The sequence below is a fragment of the Anolis sagrei genome, chromosome X, assembly GCF_037176765.1.
Source record: "Anolis sagrei isolate rAnoSag1 chromosome X, rAnoSag1.mat, whole genome shotgun sequence".
NCBI lineage: Eukaryota > Metazoa > Chordata > Lepidosauria > Squamata > Dactyloidae > Anolis > Anolis sagrei.
The window spans coordinates 36002375-36020719 of record NC_090034.1 but is presented as its reverse complement, the minus strand read 5'-3'; the positions used below and the strand labels follow the sequence as shown (position 1 = coordinate 36020719).

Here is an 18345-nt window from a genome sequence, read left to right as displayed (position 1 = left end):
AAGTTTGGCCCAATTTAATCATTGGTAGGGTTCAGAATGCTCTTTGATTGTAGGTGAACTATAAATCCCAGCAACTACAACTCCCAAATTCAAGGTCTATTTTCCCCAAACTCCACCAGTGTTTACATTTGGGCATACTGAGTATTTGTGCCAAGTTTGGTCCAGATCCATCATTGTTTGAGTCCACAGTGCTCTCTGGATGTAGGTAAACTACAACTCCCAAAACTCAAGGTCGGTGCCCACCAAACCCTTCCAGTATTTTCTGTTGGTCATGGGAGTTCTGTGTGCCAAGTTTGATTCAATTCCATCATTGGTGGAGTTCAGAATGCTCTTTGATTGTAGGTGAATTATAAATCCCAGCAACTACAACTCCCACAGGACAAAATCAATACCCTCCAGTAATTAAATTTGGGTGTATTGGGTATTTGTGCCAAATTTGGTCCAGTGTATGAAAATACATCCTGCATGTCAGATATTTACATTACTATTCACAACAGTAGCAAAATTACAGTAATAAAGTAGCAACGAAACTAATTTTATGGTTGGGGGTCACCATAACATGAGGAAGCATATTAAGGGGTCATGGCATTAGGAAGGTTGAGAAACACTGCCCTAAACGGTTCTGGACCGACCTCTGTCCGAACGCATCTCCTCCTATGAACCAGATAGGATGTTAAGATCGTCTGGGGAGGCCCTGCTCTCGGTCCCGCTAGCTTCACAAGCACGCCTGGTGGGGACGAGAGACAGGGCCTTCTCAGTAGTGGCCCCTCGGCTGTGGAACGCCCTTCCTACAGACATTAGATTGGTCCCCTCCTTACTGGCATTCCGGAAGAGTGTGAAGACCTGGCTTTTCGAACAGGCTTTCAACTAAGCAGTACAATTGAGTGATTATTGGAATGGAATAATGGATAACGAGATCGGATGCTGATTCTATTGATGAGACGTGATGGATTGTTATATTGCTGTACTGTTGTATTGACTCTGGTGTTAATTAATTGATATTACTGTTTTAATTGATTATTGATTTTGTATTGTCTTGTTGAAACTGGTTGTTAACCGCTCTGAGTCGCCTGAGGGCTGAGAAGAGCGGTATATAAATGAAGCAAATAAATAAATAAATAAATATTTTTCTGTATTGTCGAAGGCTTTCATGGCCAGAATCACTGGGTTGTTGTAGGTTTTTTGGGCTGTATGGCCATGTTCTAGAAGCATTCTCTCCTGACGTTTTGCCTGCATGTATGGCAGGCATCCTCAGAGAACATTTCCATACAGCCTGAAAAACCTACAACAACCCATGATTTTTCTATTAAGGGTATTTAATGTACATTACTACATTCTAATTTTATGTAAAGGTGTGCAAAGACATAAAGTAGCATTTGTTTCAGTTCAAACAGTGGTGTCAAACTTGTGTTCCTCCTGGTGTTTTGGACTCCAGCTCCTAGAATTCCTGGCCATTGGACAAGCTGGCAAGGGCTTCTGGGAGCTGAAGGCCCAAACACTTGGGAGACCACAAGCTTGACATTTCTGGGTTAGAGTGCTGTCATCCCTAAATTGATGCGAATGTGTTCTGACAAGTTAAAAAATGGCCTGGAAATTCTAGAGTGATTTTATATGTGAGAATTATAACTGTTTGCAAGATTATGCCATGCATGATTCAGTTATTAAAAGAACAGTTGGTTTTTTTTAGTAATTTGTTGTCAAACTCATGTAATGTCTCCACAAATGATTCATTCTGTCTTATCTATTGCAGGGAGTTAGCTCATGAACTGGGGTTCCCATGGGTTGAATACTGGGAATTCCTGGGCTGTTTTGTTGATCTGTCTTCCCAGGACGGGTTACAAAAACTAGAAGAATACCTGAGCCAACGGGAAATGCGTGATAAGGCTCAGCAAGAAACAGGAGAGAATGAAACCCACAACAGATACAAAACTCCACAGCTTTCTGGTAAAAATAAACATTGTTTAAAAGTTGGCAGTTGAAAATGTTTGGGAGTTAATGGGTTGCTCTTCAAAACATCTTAATTCCCAAAGTATTTCTCAAATTTATTTTTCTTAAGTGTAAAATTTCACATCCTGGTTGTTTCAATTATGTAGACAAGAGCTTTCCAAACATTTTGTGTTGGTGACACACTATTAGTCATTCATCATTTCATGACATAGTAATTCAGTTTTACTAGCAAACCAGAGGTTAAACCAACCACTTATAAAAGATATGTACACATAGATTAACTGTAATAATGAAATGTATGGCGACACAACATATCTCATGAAAACCTTTCATTTATAATTTTACAAATATATGATTTATTGCTTATTTCACATAGACTTCTCTTTATGTTTGTGTGACACACTTACACACTGCAGCCAACACACAAATGAGTCACAACGCACAGTTTGGAAAGCTCTGATTTAGAAGCATAGTTTTTCTATTTGCAAATAATGAGTGTGCATCAATTATTGAGAATAATTGTCTTCCTTGCAAGTCGAGTCTTCATGTTGCTCAAATGGGCTATTGGCTAAATCGACTGATTCTAATTCTCAGGCACCATTTGCATCATTTGGAAAAGTAAAACACGATCACTGCTTTTTTCTTCCCTGTTACTGGGGATACATATTTACCTCGAGGCCTACAAGCTGAGATCCCATGAGTGAAATTCTTAGTAGGGATAGCCAGAAGTGTCTTCAACATGGTTCCTTGTTGCTGTTAATTAAGCTTATCTATTCTCTAGAGGGAGCAACTTTCTGTGACTTGTTCTTAAGAGGCTCCCTCAAGGATTGGAAAGTGATGTATGAATGCCTTAGTCATTGTTTTTACAAAGTAAGTGCCTTGCAGTTAAGCAAAATAGTTTTGTGCTGATTTTGATTTGGTCAGCAGCAATCTTGGAATGATTTTGCTCTGTATTGTTAGCGATGTTTGGCAAATATAGTGCTGGCATAGTATAGGACTTCTTTAATTTTTTCCACTGACAACCCTTTCTGCCTAAGAATTTTTTTCATGACCCCTTTACATCTGAGAAATCAAACATTTACTGATAACAAACCAGCATTTGCATGGTGTGCTAAAAAGGTAGATTTTTCCTCTATGAAGCCTGTTATACAGAGTCCACTGTCAAAACTGCACAACAGAGTCATGTAAATTTATTTATGCATTTATTTACAGTATTTATACCGCACCCTTCTCACCCCAAAAGGGATTCAGAGCGGCTTACAGAACACACATACAGCAAACATTCAATGCTGATTACACAATTAACAAGGACAGACAACAGAAACAGAGGTAAAGGCCGTTTTCCCATCTTATTTCCGGCATCTTTGGAAGCTGTGCTCAACTCCGGCCATCGGGGGTGGGGTGAGGTGCTGTTGCTCCATTTTCCATGCCAAAGAGCTTTCCTCCGATCAATGTCCTTAAGGGCATTTTTATAACCTCCCCGCTAAAAGCGGTACCTATTTTATCTACTCGCATTTCTGCTTTCAACCTGCTAGGTGGGCAGGTGAACTGGGGCTAACGGTGCTTACCACAACCAGTGCTCAAGCAGTCAACCTTCTGATCAGCAGGATTTTTCTGCAGCGATTTAGCCTGCTGTGCTCAGCCCACCCCCTGTGTAAATGTCTAGAACAGCCAATAGGTAGCATTCAGAAAACTTTTATGGTTGCCGATTTTTTTCGGGACCCACCACTGAGCTAAGAGGACCCATTTGGGATCAGAACCCACCATTCAAGAAACAGTGGAATAATAAATGCTGGGATAGCATATTTGACAACATACTCCAAATTTAGCCTTTTCCTATTAAATCTTACTTAAAAAATCACCAGCATGGTTTATGATAAGTTGTCTGTGTGCTACTCTAGTGTACTGCTTCTTAAACTGTGGACTCTACAGAAGAGGCTCCAGCTGTACTTCACAGAGGAAAAATCAACCTGTTTAGCATGTGCCATTGAATCTAGTGTGCACCTCAATTTTTGCAATGTAAATTTAGCCAAAAAATGGTAAGCATTCGACTCGAGTAAATACAGTAGCTCATCGCACAAATATGGGTCAGTAGCTAACCATCCAGGTCAATCAGGTGAGATTTTAGAAATGACATTTTTATCTTGTTTCACAGGCAAAAGTAAAAAAAGCTATAACTCAATCTCAGTTGGGGCATTTCTTGATGACGAAGACATGAGCTTAGAAGAAGTCAAGAACAGGCAGAACGCGGCGAGGAACTACAGCCGAGTTACAGCCTCCAGTGAACCAACCATCAGTAACGTTGGCAACTTGGAGTGTGACATCCTCTCAATTGAATGTACCGGGAGTATAATGGCTGAAGTCTCCAGTCAGCACTCTGCGAAAGAAATCCCCACCAGTAAAAATGGGTTTTGTAGCCCAGTGACCAGTGGCAGAACTGTGACCCCATATAGGAGGCATGCAAACCAAAGAGAAGAGTGCCTTCAGATGCCAGTCTCCAATCTGATGGAAGAATTTGATAAACTGTCTTGCCAGGATCAGACTGTGGCCGCCGAGAGCTTATCAGGGAAGCCAAACCAGGCTTCTATAAAAAAGCACAAAAGCAACCCTGAGGAAAGTACAAGGCAGCTTAGAAAATGTAAGGATCAGGTAAAAGAAGCAGTGCTACCCAAAGCTGGCATGGCTCCTGGAAAGTCTGAAGACACCAAAATAAGGATAGAAGGAAAAACAGCAGTAATAGGTGGACCAGGAGAAGAGACCAAGCTGTCTTGCAGTTCTGAATTTCAACCTGAGATGTCACCACTGTGTTCCCTAAACACCCCATCCTCAAATGAAAAAGCCAAGTCACTGTTCCTCTTGGGGTAGGAAATGGATTTTAAATTAAGGAACACATTGTTCCAGTAATATTTATACAGTTGTGGGAAAATATGTGTAAAATCGCTTAAAAAAGAGTTTTTGAGGGAATGAAAATATGATTCAGGTTCAGTTAATGTGTGTGTTGAGAGGAGTCCTAAAGGGGTCTGTGACTATTATGCAAGGAACACAAAAATACCAATTTTGCCACCCAAAAATGGGGGTGCGACTATTGCACAGAGGCAACTAATGTGCACTGAAATACGGTATGCCTTTTGAAATGAAAAGAACAATAAAATGTCTGTAGCAGACTTAACACACAAGTTACATCATGGCAAGAGCTATGTATGTGGATTTTTCATCCAGGTGTCTGTATTTGTCACTTAAATGCTATGGGGTTCAGCAGAGAGGCCTAAGATCGGCCTGTCACTGGCCAGAGACACCACAACTATCTTGTTTCAACAGTACATAAATAGGCATTTTTCAAATTTCAATACGGAGATTTTGTCAATCAAAAGCTTCCAACTTTTATCCTCCTAACAGTTCTTTTCTCCTGTCTAGAGAGCAGCCTTCAAAATTGGACCACGATGTGTTAACTGCATTACATGGCATGGAGATTGACTCGCAACGCTATCCTGCTACTTTCTGGTGGAACATGTCTGTACAATCCTATTCTCTTTCCGAACGGCAAAGGTACGTTCTGATTCTGTCAAAGTTAAAAGTGATCTCCTAATCCATCTGCTTCTTCCACTGAACGTTGTGTATAGATTTGAGAAGGAATCAATGTTCTCGGGCTGTAGTGCAAAGGCAGTATTGGCATATTGATCTGGCCACAGTGGTCCACGCTCTTGTTACATCCCAAATAGATTACTGCAACACACTCTACGTGGGGTTGCCTTTGAAGACTGTTCGGAAACTTCAATTAGTCCAGCAGGCGGCAGCTAGATTACTCACCGGAGCGTCATACAGGGAGCATACTACCCCTCTGTTATGTCAGCTCCACTGGCTGCCGATCCAGTTCCGAGCACAATTCAAAGTGCTTGTTTTGACCTACAAAACCCCATACGGTTCCAGCCCAGCGTATCTGTCCGAACGCATCTCCCTCTATGCCCCGCCTCGGAGTTTAAGATCTTCTGGGGAGGCCCTTCTCTCGGCCCCACCTCTATCACAAGTGAGGTTGGTGGGGACGAGGAGCAGGGCCTTCTCGGTGGTGGCCCCTCACCTGTGGAATTCACTCCCCGCCGGGGAAATTAGGTCATCGACATCCCTCCTCTCTTTTAGAAGGAAATTAAAAACATGGATATGGGACCAGGCTTTTGGGTAATCTGGCAGATAGACAAAGGACAATTGACAACTAGAATTGATAGGATTTGACAATGTGGAATGAATTTACGTACTCTGAGCTGTCGAATGTTGAGCATTAGATTGGTTTTATTGATTATGATGTATAATTGATTGATTGTTTTAATTGTTTTTAATTGCTGTTTATGTATGTTTTATCTTATTGTTTGTGTTGGCATCGAATTGTGCCTATTGTAAGCCGCCCTGAATCCCTCCTTGGGGGTTGAGAAGGGCGGGGTAGAAATGCGCGAAATAAATAATAATAATAAATAATAGTACAGGGTTTCTTAAAACATTAACTACTCATGACCCCTTTCTACCCAAGAATTTTTTGTGACCCCTTTCCACCTGAGAAATGTTTGATTTTTATACCTGTTTTATATACCTATGTTCCTTTTTTATGAAGCACAGCTGAAGCATCTTCTGCAGAGTCCACTGTAAATGCTGCATGTTGTTGCTTACAGATTTGTGTGAATGAGTGGCCTTCAGAAATCTTTTGCCAACTTTTGGGGGGACCCCAACATTGAGTTAAGGGGATCCCATTGGGAGTCGGGACCCACAGTTTAAGATGCAGCAGCATAGTGAGTGCTGGGCTAGCATACCTGAATGAACATATTCAAAATCTAGCATTTTCCTAATAAATCTTACTTAGAAGATCACCATCATTGTTTGTAAGAAGTCGTGTGCACACTGCCCAGTGCACGTTTAGTCTGGAATTGGAAAAGTGTGTTTCTTGTCCTGCGTTCAAAGGCTTCAGCCTCTGAACATCACTGACACTCAGAACATTGTTTAGCAGTCATTGGGTGTCCAGAAGGAATAAACAGACTTGGGGCTTGTCCTAGTGGCCAACCAAAATATGTTACATCCAGGACTCATGCATCCAAATGAGGAAAGAAAAGGCTTGATTTGGCTGTGTCTGTTGTAAAAGACTGGTTTTCAGAGTGTATTGAAAAGGGTATTCCACAAGTTGTTGTGTGCCTTCAAGTCATTTACAATTTATTGTGACCCTAAGGCCAAGCTGTCATGGATTTTTCTGGCAGGATTTATTCATGCGGGGGGGGGGGGGGGTCCTTAGCCAAATCGGGATTTGAACCCTGGTCTTTCTAAAGTCCCAACTACTACACCATGCTGGCTCTGTTTCACAAATAAAAAACCTAAGCCTGGGTGACCTCTCCCTGTTGTTAAGGAGTGTGAGAGATTATTGAATCATATTCAATACTAAGATCTACACACACCAAACTTTTTTTTCAGTTGAATATTCCAAGCATGTTTTAAATTTGCATTTTAATTCTGCATCTTGTATTTTAGTGTGGTGTTCCATTTCTTTTTTTTAACAATGTTGTACCCTACCTTGAGTCGCAAGGAGGGGTGGGTACTATATGTTGTTGTTGTTATTGTTGTTATGTCCCCTTCCATTAGATATTTCTAAAGGACACATATTTAGCAACAGTCAATGAAATGTGTAACTATTTCCCCGCCACCACCACCATTTAAGTCTTATCCTGTTTTGATCATTGACATTAAAGATCCCATCTAGCATAAGGCTTTTATGTTCCTTTCTCCAGCTTTTCTTCCCCTTATAAAATGTATTGCCTTTCCTTCCAGCTGGTCAAGTCCCTCACTGAAAGGAAGATTCAAGTCTCGTGTGGCTTCAGCCCCCTCCAGTGGCCCAGCATTTTGTAGCCCAGGAAACATTAGCCCAACGTTCAGTAGTCCAGGAAAATACAATGCGGCGGCTGCCAACTTCTCTCCAGATTTTGGGAGTCCTGGGCGGTACACTCCGGCCTACGTCAACCACATTCTGCTGTCTAAACGGCAGAACTTCTCAGGACCATTCACCCATTAGAATATGGCTTTTTAGAACTGCAGTTAAGTGAAGAATAAAAATGAAGGCAGAAAAACTTAACATGATGTATCCCTGCTCCCTTTTATTTATTGTTGTAAGGAAAGTGGCTGCTTGCAGAGAGAATATCTTCATTCCATTTCCCAGATGATCAGTGGCTCATAGGTTAGAGCAGTGATGTGTTAAGAATACCTGACCTGTAAATCTAAAGTAAATTGTGGATACAAATGGCTTTTGGACCTCTTGATGAGATCAGTTGCAAGTATAGTCTTATCTCCATGAATTCCTGGCCGTTGGACAAGCTGCCTAGGGCTTCTGGGAGTTGGAGGCCCAAATAGCTAAGGGCCACAAGTTGCAGAGGCCTGCTATAGGGGATTCCAAGAGGACACGTTTATCACACTGGCCTTCCAATTTCAGAGGAAGGGGGAAAGTTGCTGCTTTTCGGTGTATATGGGCTTTAGATTTTGGGATCAGCTAGAGGCATGTGCAAACTTTGACCCTCCAGGTGTTTTGGACTTCAACTCCCAGAAATCCCATCCAGCTTATCGGTTGTTAGGAATTGTGGGATTTGAAGTTCAAAACACCTAGAGGGCCAAAGTTTGCCCATGGTTGAGAATGACTGAAAGAACAGAGAATGCACATTTTGATTTCCTATGCTGTAAATATTTTTTAGAAAGATGATTTAAACAAATGAACCCACCTCCCACCTTACCATAGACAGAAAAGTACTTTAGCAGTACCTCCCAAGTTATCTCTGGCCTGTTATTTAACAATACACCTCACTTTTTTTTTAATTGCAGAGCTCGTTCTGCATTCAAAACATCTGGAGCAGATAAGAATGGTTCCATGAAATGCTAAATGCTGATTTTGATATGTTTTTAGAATACATTCTTTGAATTTACCAATGAGGACAAGCTCAATAGTTGTATTCACTTCAAGCCTTTTTATATTAGTCTAGCCAAGGCCTCTTCAACCTGCGGGCCTCCAGGTATTTTGGACTTCAGCCCCCAGAAGTCCTGATGATTGGACAAGCTGGACAGAGATTCTGCGAGTTGGAGGCCCAAACACCTGGAGGGCTGCTAGTTGAAAAGGCCTAGTTGAAAAGGCCTGGTCTAGTCCTTACCACACACAAATAACCCTCTTTCTGTATACTGGAGATATGGACTAGAAGACACAAGCTTTGGCAGTGAGGAATGGGAAGGTATCTACCATACACATGGAAGGGTAGAATTGTTATACCTGAAATCATTGTAGCAGATGAGCGAAGCTTTCCTTACACCAGGGGATGTAAGCAGTGTGATTCTGTGCACACTGGACTATAGAACACTTGTTTGTTCCTCATCGGCTGTGCAGATGGAAGTTGCAGTCAAACACCTGGGAAGTCCCATGTTCCCCAATCCTGCCTTACACCAAGTGTAATAATGAGCATTATAGACACTGTTTGTGACTGTTTGATATTTTGGTACAAAACTCTAGAACTCCACATAAGACTTCCAATTCGATTAGTGCCTTCTGTCGTACTTTTTGGTTCTGTGTATTTGGATCTTGATTTTTAACAGCAAATACTGTTCACTAATAGAAGCAGTAACCACATTTTAATTTCCCGACACTTTTGAAAAGCATTCTTTTTAAACTGTCCTTTGTAGCCTTTCGAGAAATACTGTAAACATCCATGTATTAATTTGTACATTTACTAGACATGGCTTCAATGTAAATTACAACTTATGTCCAGTTTAGGATGTTTTTTTTAGCATACCAACTGTTTAAATGATCATTCAGATGTAATACAAGATTTTCTTGGGTGCAGTTTTGAGGTTAGTTTCTAACTTTGCAAGTCCATTATTAATAGGGTGCTATCTACACTATATAGTTACTTGAAGCTGGCTTTTCCTAGGCCTGTATAATCAAGGCGGCTGTAAGACTTTTGACAGCAGGCTAAATTGCCTTGAGTTCTGATGGGTACTTCTTGGAAGTCTCTGTGGCAGAAATCAGCTTCTAGAAATCTCATTAGCAAGGAATAGCTGGCTAATGACACTGTGCACACATCACAACTTATTCAAAAAGGTACAATAACAGTGTAACACTCGTTGTCTTAAGAAATATGCCATCTCCTTAGGTCCCTTGCAGGTAAAGCTTTCTTCACAGTATATTCAGAGGTCATTCTTGCTTAGCATCTGCAGCCCTAGTGGTTTGAACATATATTCAAAGCAACTGACCATGTTTTATAACTTCCTTTGCTTTTACTACTCTTGTTATATGCCGTTTTGTATTGGAGTGTTTCCGGAGCACAAACTATCAGTTTAACGCTTGTCTTAGGACAGCGGGAGGGGATCTTGAAGGGGTCGGTGTCCTGTGACTTAGTCCTTTTTGTCAATGTGTTCAAATACATTTTTAACAATATTAAATTTGTTTACCTAAAATGATTTTGTCTTCATTGACTCTGTATTACAAAAGCAGTTGTTTGGTCACAAGACAGCAAAATACTCCCCACCCACCCAATGTGCATATCACAGCTCTCAAAGTGTATGAAGCATTGTAACCACATTTCCCCCAAATGGCATGAGTGATTTAAGCAAAACACTGCTTAGCAGACATGGAGAGCACATATACCATATGTCATCGTGTAATAGGTGCGCTTTTTATCCTGGTTTTATTGAAAAAAGGGAGTGCGACTACTACGTGATTTAAAAAATCTGGCTCTGATCTTCTAGAACTGTTTTTCCTCCGAGATAAAAGGAGGAGGGGGATCTAGCCTCAAACAAAGAGCTCTGTTTCTGTTTTGTTTTTGTTTTTTTTAAAACTGCCTTGCCAATGATGAAAGAAGATTCCCCTTATGTTCCTCCTTTCCCTGATGACAAGCCAGTTTACAAAATCTGAAATGGAGCTCTTTGGAGAACGGAGGAAGGAGAGAAAATCCAAATTCCAGAGAACTTTCTTTCCTAGTTTTTAAACTGCCTTGTCTTCGGAGGGAGGATGGATCAGTCCCAAATGGCTGTGACTATTATACGAGGAACACAAAAATACCAGTTTTGCCACTCAAAAAATGGGGTGCAACTATTATGTGATGAAATATAGTATTTGAAAACTTTGTCAAAATTGTGAAAAAATTTACAAAACTTTAGTACATCCCTTTTTTAAAGGAACAGGGAATTCTATTGTGAAGGGAGGGGCACACGAAAATACACTGTAAACATTAATGAGTATTATGGAAACTTGTTTAGAGGGGACAAGATAAGCACAGCTTTACAGGAAATTTAATATCAAAGAAGCTTTGTGAAAGTCAAAACATTTATTTTTTTCCGACATTTGTCATAACTTTTTTTGCGTATTGATTTAAAAAGACAACCACCATTTCCCTCGAGGACGGAAGGATCTTATAGTCATGGAAGCCCCACTTCTAAATTTGTTATAATTAGCACCTAAGTATCCCAGAGGTTTCTTCTCCCAGGAAGAGGGTGAAAAAAAAGACTAGGTGGTTCTAACAGTTAATCATTGCAGAGATGCAGGAGTGGTCAAGTTGGTCTTAGATTAGTGAGAAGGGACTCCTATGTCCAGGAAGAATCTCTCTTCAACCTGGAAACAACTATTTTTTGGCTCACATCAGGAGGGTCCCGGCTTCTTGGTATAGTTAGATCACAGCCTAAGATTTAACTTGCTGACACTTGAATGGCATTTGCAGTGCAGCCGCTGACCCTCTTCCAGATGGCACTGGATTGCAATCCCCAACATTCCTTTTCTTGTATTTACGCTGGCTGCAGCTGATGGAATGTGTAGTCCAATGTCTAGAGAGTGAAATACTTCCTGCTCACGATACAGCTTTAGTATCTGGATATAAAAATGTTTGAATTTTTGACAGTTGTTTTCTGAGCCTGCAGCACTTTTATCTTCCTCCTACAGAAAGGGGGGGGGGGAGGCTCTAAACACAGGAATAGACTTTGGTTAGAAGCCACAGCTGTTTTCTGTTAGTCAGCCAAGAAAAAGTCCACCCAACATGAGTTCAATAGGTAGACAGTCTCAATAGGATCTTCCTTCCATTAACTACTGCTGCAAAGCCACCAGTTACTGTCGCAGTGTAGGAGAATCAGGCAAGTCCAAAGTTACATTGCAATAGGTTTTTCCCCCTTGGCTGAAAAAGCTTCCTGTTTACATACAAATGAAGCAAGGATGTGGGGAAGAGTAGGCATTGGTTGATTAGCATTGGGAAACCTCATATCCCACCGAGCCAGACGCCTATACCACAGTTGTACAGACACAAAGTGCTCCAGAAAGGCTCCCTTAGTTGCGCGTGATTTTCTCTGGAGGCATAAACCCTGTGTCCCCAAGCATCCGAAGAGCCACTCGGCCACTTGGACGGATCACCAAGTGGGTGATGCTGCCGTTGTTGAGGGAGATCCGAAGCCAGCCTTCTGGAGGGAACTGCAATGCTCTGCAAAAGAAAAAGAAAGACCCAGTGTGGTTCAACATATTTATCCACGACTTGGATGAAGACATAGAGGGTGTGCTGATCAAGTCTGCAGATGATACCAAATTAGGAGGGATACCTAATACTCCAGAAGACAGGATCAGAATTCAAAATGACCTTTACAGATTAGAGAGCTGATTGACCAAAAGTGGCAGAATGAATTTCAACAAGGAGAAATGTAGGATAAGACACTAAGGCAGAAAAAAGGAAATGCACAGATACAGGATGGGTGATGCCTGGCTCCACAACAGAGTTACATGTGAAAGAGATCTTAGAGTCTTAGTGGACAACTAGTCGAACATGAGCCAACAGAGTGAAGCAGCAGCTACATAAGCCAATGGGAGTTTGGGGTCCCAGAGAATGAAGTAAAATCATAGAGTTGGAAGATACCCCAAGGGCCATCCAGTCCAACACCCTTCTGAAGGCAGGAAAACAGCTCAGCTAATTCCAGTCACCATTTCTCTCTCCTAGCACTTAAAAACACTAATCGGCTATGATACTTACATAATTGCAAAACCACAAAAGTACCAAGAACTTACCTTTTCAAAACACTGACAAAATTTAATTATTGCCCCCAATCCTCTGTAAATTGGATATATTTTAAAAAGGAAAATATTCATATCAGAGACACATTATAATAGTCCCTCCTCCCCTCCATGCCTCTTTCCTGTCAGAGTTCCAAATACAACTTGGGTGGCTCTAAGAGCCAAAACAGATTTCTTAATCGGGAATGGAGACCAATTTTGACCTTTTTTGTACATACTGAGGCATTTCAACCAAAAGCTATGAACATGTTGGCTCAGGCATGTCCAGAGACACTCAACGAAGAGGTGAAGCCAGTTGATGTGTTCAAAGCTGCATTCCCTTCCTGCTTTGTCCATTCATTTCCAAATTTTCACAGATCGTGACATAAAAGTCTCCTTTCATGCATGTTCTGGCAGGAAACCTTTGTATAATGTTGCACAAAGCTCAAACACAACTGATCAAAGACAGAGCTGAACTGTACGCAATACTGTGAATAGCGACTGTGCCTCACATAGAAGAGTTTTCCAATTCAGAAGGGAAACCCAGTTCTGAAGCCAGAAAGGCAATCAATCAGCTAATGGGGGAATAGGATAGCAGCTCAACCAAAATAAATGCTGCCTTGGTTTTTAGGCCTGTTCATGGGGTTATTTGGGGCGGTGATGCAGAAAATTGCATTGGATAGACTACATCAGCTCTAGTTTCTTAAATATGGTTATTACGGATTCCTATGGGCAACTGGTAGATCATATGTTCTGTATCTGAAAAACTAGAGCTGATGGATGCCATTTTTAGTGAGTCAAATATACCCAAAAACAGGGCTAACCTTTGAGGCATCAATTTTTTTGTTTGCAAGTGTAATATATGGCATAGGTGGTTGGACTATAATGCTCATCAGGATGCCTTCAATATTGGGTCTTCTGAATAGGTCTGATAGGAGTTACAGTTCAATGATATTTGGGAGCCTAGGTTTCTGACCCTGAGCTACACAAGAGGGTCCTAATGCAGAGATGTCAAACTTGTAGTCCTCCAGCTTTTTGGGACTCCAACTCCCAGAAGCCCCAGCCAGGTTGTCCAATGGCCAGGAATTCTGAGAGCTGAAGTCCGAAACACCTGGAGGGCCACAAGTTTCGACACCACTGCAACTAGGGATTATCCTTTTAATGATTAAGCATTGCAATGGTTACCAAAATTATTCACTTTGCTGAAGTATTTGAAAGTACTGCAAACAGAGCAGTAGATTGGGAAATAAAGGTTTTATTTTTCCATTTTAAAATTCACAGTATATTTAGCATGGAAAATCTGTTCATTTCTAAATCCCCTGCTCAAAAAATGAGGATTAGATCAAAAGCTTCCACATTAATCCGGCAATCATATGGTATGCAAGCAGCTGCTCATATTATTAGACACCCGTCTTCCCCAAATGCCTCCGGATCTCTGAATCACATCTGGTCCCTGAGTACAGTGTGCTCAAGCCAATTTGAAAGACACTTTCCAAACAATTCCAACCAAATTAACGACAGCCCAGCAATTACCTGCAAACTATGTAACGAATGACATTGGCATGACAAACAAAGATTTCGTAGCTATCCTCTTCCTGCTTTACATCGGCCCGGTGGATGTAGTTTCGGAATGCAGCTTCAATGCGGGCCCCGTCTTCATAATACTGCTAAAAACAGATAATTGGTTATTGGCATAGATATTAAAAACCAGCTCAGGATTTTTATTTTCATTTTAGAATCCAAGGCAATTGTCCTTTCTGATTGAGACCTGAAGTTCAACGTCATTCATACATCCGTAACCTCTCTGGATTACCGCAATGTGCCTTACATAAGGTTCTTTGGGAGCTTTAACTGTCAGATCATCCATCTATCAACAGGCACTGACCATGGAGAGGGGACACTCTCCGAACCCAGTCCAAAACTTGCCTTTAACAAACTCAAACAGCCTAAAAGCCATGTATTTCAGATAGCACAATCTCCCATTAGTGTATGTAGTGCATGTTCCACTATACCAGAGTTGTCTAAACTTTTCCTGTTGGTGACATGCTTTTGAGACATGCATCCTTTCATAACATGGTAATTCAGTTTTATGAGCAAACCAGAGATCAAACCAGTCCCTTATAAGAGTTTTTCTCTCTCTTTCTAATATGATAGGTAGATAGATAGATAGATAGATAGATAGATAGATAGATAGATATAAATCATATAATCTTTACTGTATAAATGAAATTGGATTTTTCCTTTACACTTCCTTTTCTACTTGCAGTCTCCTCTATATCCGCTTCATCACAAAAATCATTATTAGATTTTCTTTTCATAATGAGAAACCTATCCATTTTAGGGGCAATTACTGCAACTCAATCAACAAATTATGTAAATTACAAAAGTTCTATCAGTACATACACTTGGACAGCACCAGCACTCCACTTCTGTATGGATTAAAATCTCTCTGGAATTTTTTAAACAGAGACTGGATGACTATCCAGGGATACTTTGATTGTGTCCTCCTGTCTGGCTGAAGGGGGTTGGACTAGATGCTGTTTGTGGGTCTTCTCCAGTGAAGTCTCCTTCTCTGAAAGTTTCTAAACTGAGGCTGGACTGTTGGGAGGGCTTTGATTGTGTCTTCCTGTCTGGCTGAAGGAGGTTCGACTTCAGACTCTTCTTCACCTCATTATCTCCCCCCCCCCCCACCCAAAAAAAAAACCCCTCTATGGACTACAGGCGTAACATTAGTATGTTACGACACACAATTTGGAAAGCTCTGCGTTATACCACAAAGGTTTTGCTCAGCTGCCTTTTATTTACCAATGCCATTAGAGTAAGCCCTTCATCCTGCTCCTATCTCTGATGTTCCAAATTATAATTCCCACAATCTCTTCTGCTGGTTAGAACCGAGGAGAACGGCAGCCCAAACCACCTGGAGGCTTTGTTAGAGAACTGAGCCCATTTACTGGAGAGGAGAGCTCCAATTCATTGGAAGTCTGGGCCAAATGGCAACGCTTTGTGCTGTCAAAAGAACAAACTGAGAGGCAGGGAAATTTAGGTGACAAGGAATACATTTTGGCTGTCTCAGGATAAAAAAGTCCCCTGGGGAAACTCATTCAATTTGTTCTAAGTGAGCCCAAACATCACGGCAGGAAGGCAATGGTGTGTGCCAAACGTTACCACTGCTTCAGGTTTCCAGTGAGAGCTGGGAGGATTTGGTTCAATTGGTGCTCCCTCACGCAACAAATCTGTGCTTGATTTTGTCACCCCTGCAGAGAGAGGAAAAACGATCAATGTTAAAAGCCTTGTCTCCTGAAAACAGTCCCGTGTGTGATACTGGGATGTTTTTTCCCCAGTCTCTTCATGTACCACCCCTACAAATACACAGATGCTTAACTCTATGAAGAAGATTTTGAAAAGGCATAAGCCGATAATGTATTTCTTCAATTCTGAAACACACTTTCCCCCCTATATAAACATCTCTAAAATGGGGTGCATCTTAATCGCAGGTGTATCTTATATATTTTTGTTGGTGGTGGTGGTACTGAAATTAGGGTGCGTCTTGCAACTGATGGCATCTTACAATTGAATAAAAACAGTATATTATGGGAATTTCAAGCGATTTCAGGCACTTTCATTCCAAACGACTCTATCTGGCTTTGCAGGCTTCAAAGAGAAGGCAGAACATCCATATATCAAGCTAAGATCCCCATTTATGGAACTCAAAGTAGCAAATAACTACATCCTCATTCCTACTCATTTCATCTTCACTCTCTTTAAGAGGTCAGAAAAGTTTAAATACAGGGTGTTTCAAAATGATGGACTCAGTTTCAAAACAGTCTATTTCACAATGGTGACATGGTACAATTACATCAAAAATTTAGATACAGTTGAAGGAGTTATTGAGTTAGCAAGTTTTACTATCAATTTTGAGCCAGAAACAAAATTTAAAAATAACTCCGTAAATCGAGAATTTCATTAGCCCTTATGTTGTGGGGTAACTATCTTTCGAATGACTAGGGACTGTTTGTGCACGGGAAGAGGTACTTAATGATAATCCTTTGAAACGATGCCTCACTATATTAAGTGGCAAAGAGTTCATGAATCATAAATAACTGTACGATTCATTGATGGTTCGCAGTTGTGGAGATATAGTGATTTCAATTTAGGTCCTTCGAGCTGCAAGAAGTTGCAAGTCATAAATGTGTTGTTGTTGTTGGAACACCCTGTAGAATTCTTTCTCAACCTTAAAAAAGACCACCTTAGATCTTTTCCTTTCTCCTACAGGTCATCTCTGCCTTCCTGTAAGTTTTAATACTCAGTTTCCATCTCTACTTGCAATCCCTACATTTCTGCCATTGGGTTTTCTCCTCCGTTTTGGTCCTATTCTGCCCTTCTTTCATCATTAATAGCTAACTTTTAGAAGTCCAGAAATACTCCATAACAAGAAGGATGTCCTACTCTTCTAATTCCACATTGTACAAGCACAGGATTGCAATTGTATTATCGTATTAACATTGCAGTGACTATATATGATGGTGATATTATTTTCTTTCCCCAAGGCCTGCAATACAGAAGGATCTGAAAGTATTTTAACGCAAAGAGTTTTTTCAGACTGATGCTCCTTGTTTGCTTCCTAGATAACATTATCAGTTACTTGTGTTCAAGGACTATTTCACATAGTTTCAAAGTGCAGGGTTAGACTGATTTCAGACAGCTGAAGTTTGTTCATATACTAGGCCATTCTTGTCTCAAGAGAAATGAAGAAAAATAACATGTGACCCATGCCCTTTGCACTAGAGTGTGCAACGTAAAATAAATATGTATCATGTCTGGGCTTAGGATAGGTTTATTTACCATATGGCGCAATGCATTCCAAGATGTGAGATCCTTCAGTGTTTTGCTTCTGGTAAACAAGAGTTTTGGAACTTCATAGAATATCATAACTATCTTACAATGCTAAGTCTTGCAAGTTGCACACATTCTGAAGGTGATCCATCACCAGGGCTGTCTTGAAATCAAACCAATCCTCTCAAACCATGTATCCAAAACCAATTGGGTGAAATGCTCTAAACTGTAATCAGATGGGTCAACCCTTGTGGCCATAAATGTACATATTAGACACACAGGCAGTTGATGATTCACTTCCAGAATCCACTTACCAGGAAGATATTTACTGATGATGTTGGTGGTCTCAGTTGCTCTGGTCATAGAAGAATGTACAATTTTATCAAATCTCAGTCCCAAGCTGGCAAGCCTTTTCCCCGTCAACTCTGCTTGCTCACGGCCTAAAAAGCAATTTGAAAATATTTGAACATGTCCTTGGCACATTCAAAGAAAATGTCTGGTCTCTCACATCACAGCCAATGTTTCCAGGTAGGAAATTGCTG

At 40.9% G+C, this 18345-nt stretch overlaps 2 protein-coding genes across 3 annotated transcripts in view; one reads left to right on the top strand and one right to left on the bottom strand.

Moving 5' to 3' along the window:
• Positions 1 to 10404, top strand: part of ANKLE2 (ankyrin repeat and LEM domain containing 2) — a 46660-nt gene extending 36256 nt beyond the window's left edge. The window contains exons 10-13 of the mRNA XM_060785699.2: positions 1751 to 1944; positions 4103 to 4808; positions 5362 to 5493; positions 7747 to 10404. Of these exons, the coding sequence (XP_060641682.2) occupies positions 1751 to 1944; positions 4103 to 4808; positions 5362 to 5493; positions 7747 to 7987 (1273 nt within the window). The 3' untranslated portion in view covers positions 7988 to 10404. The remainder of the gene's footprint in view (positions 1 to 1750; positions 1945 to 4102; positions 4809 to 5361; positions 5494 to 7746) is intronic.
• Positions 10405 to 11254: 850 nt separating this feature from the next.
• The window catches only part of PGAM5 (PGAM family member 5, mitochondrial serine/threonine protein phosphatase), a 20695-nt gene continuing 13604 nt past the window's right edge, over positions 11255 to 18345 (bottom strand). The window contains exons 3-6 of one of the 2 annotated variants that reach the window (XM_060785702.2): positions 18118 to 18243; positions 16136 to 16224; positions 14504 to 14637; positions 11255 to 12410 (exon numbers count right to left, since the gene is read on the bottom strand). In XM_060785702.2, the coding sequence (XP_060641685.2) occupies positions 12260 to 12410; positions 14504 to 14637; positions 16136 to 16224; positions 18118 to 18243 (500 nt within the window). In that variant the 3' untranslated portion in view covers positions 11255 to 12259. The remainder of the gene's footprint in view (positions 12411 to 14503; positions 14638 to 16135; positions 16225 to 18117; positions 18244 to 18345) is intronic. The other variant, XM_060785703.2, reaches the window with a different exon arrangement.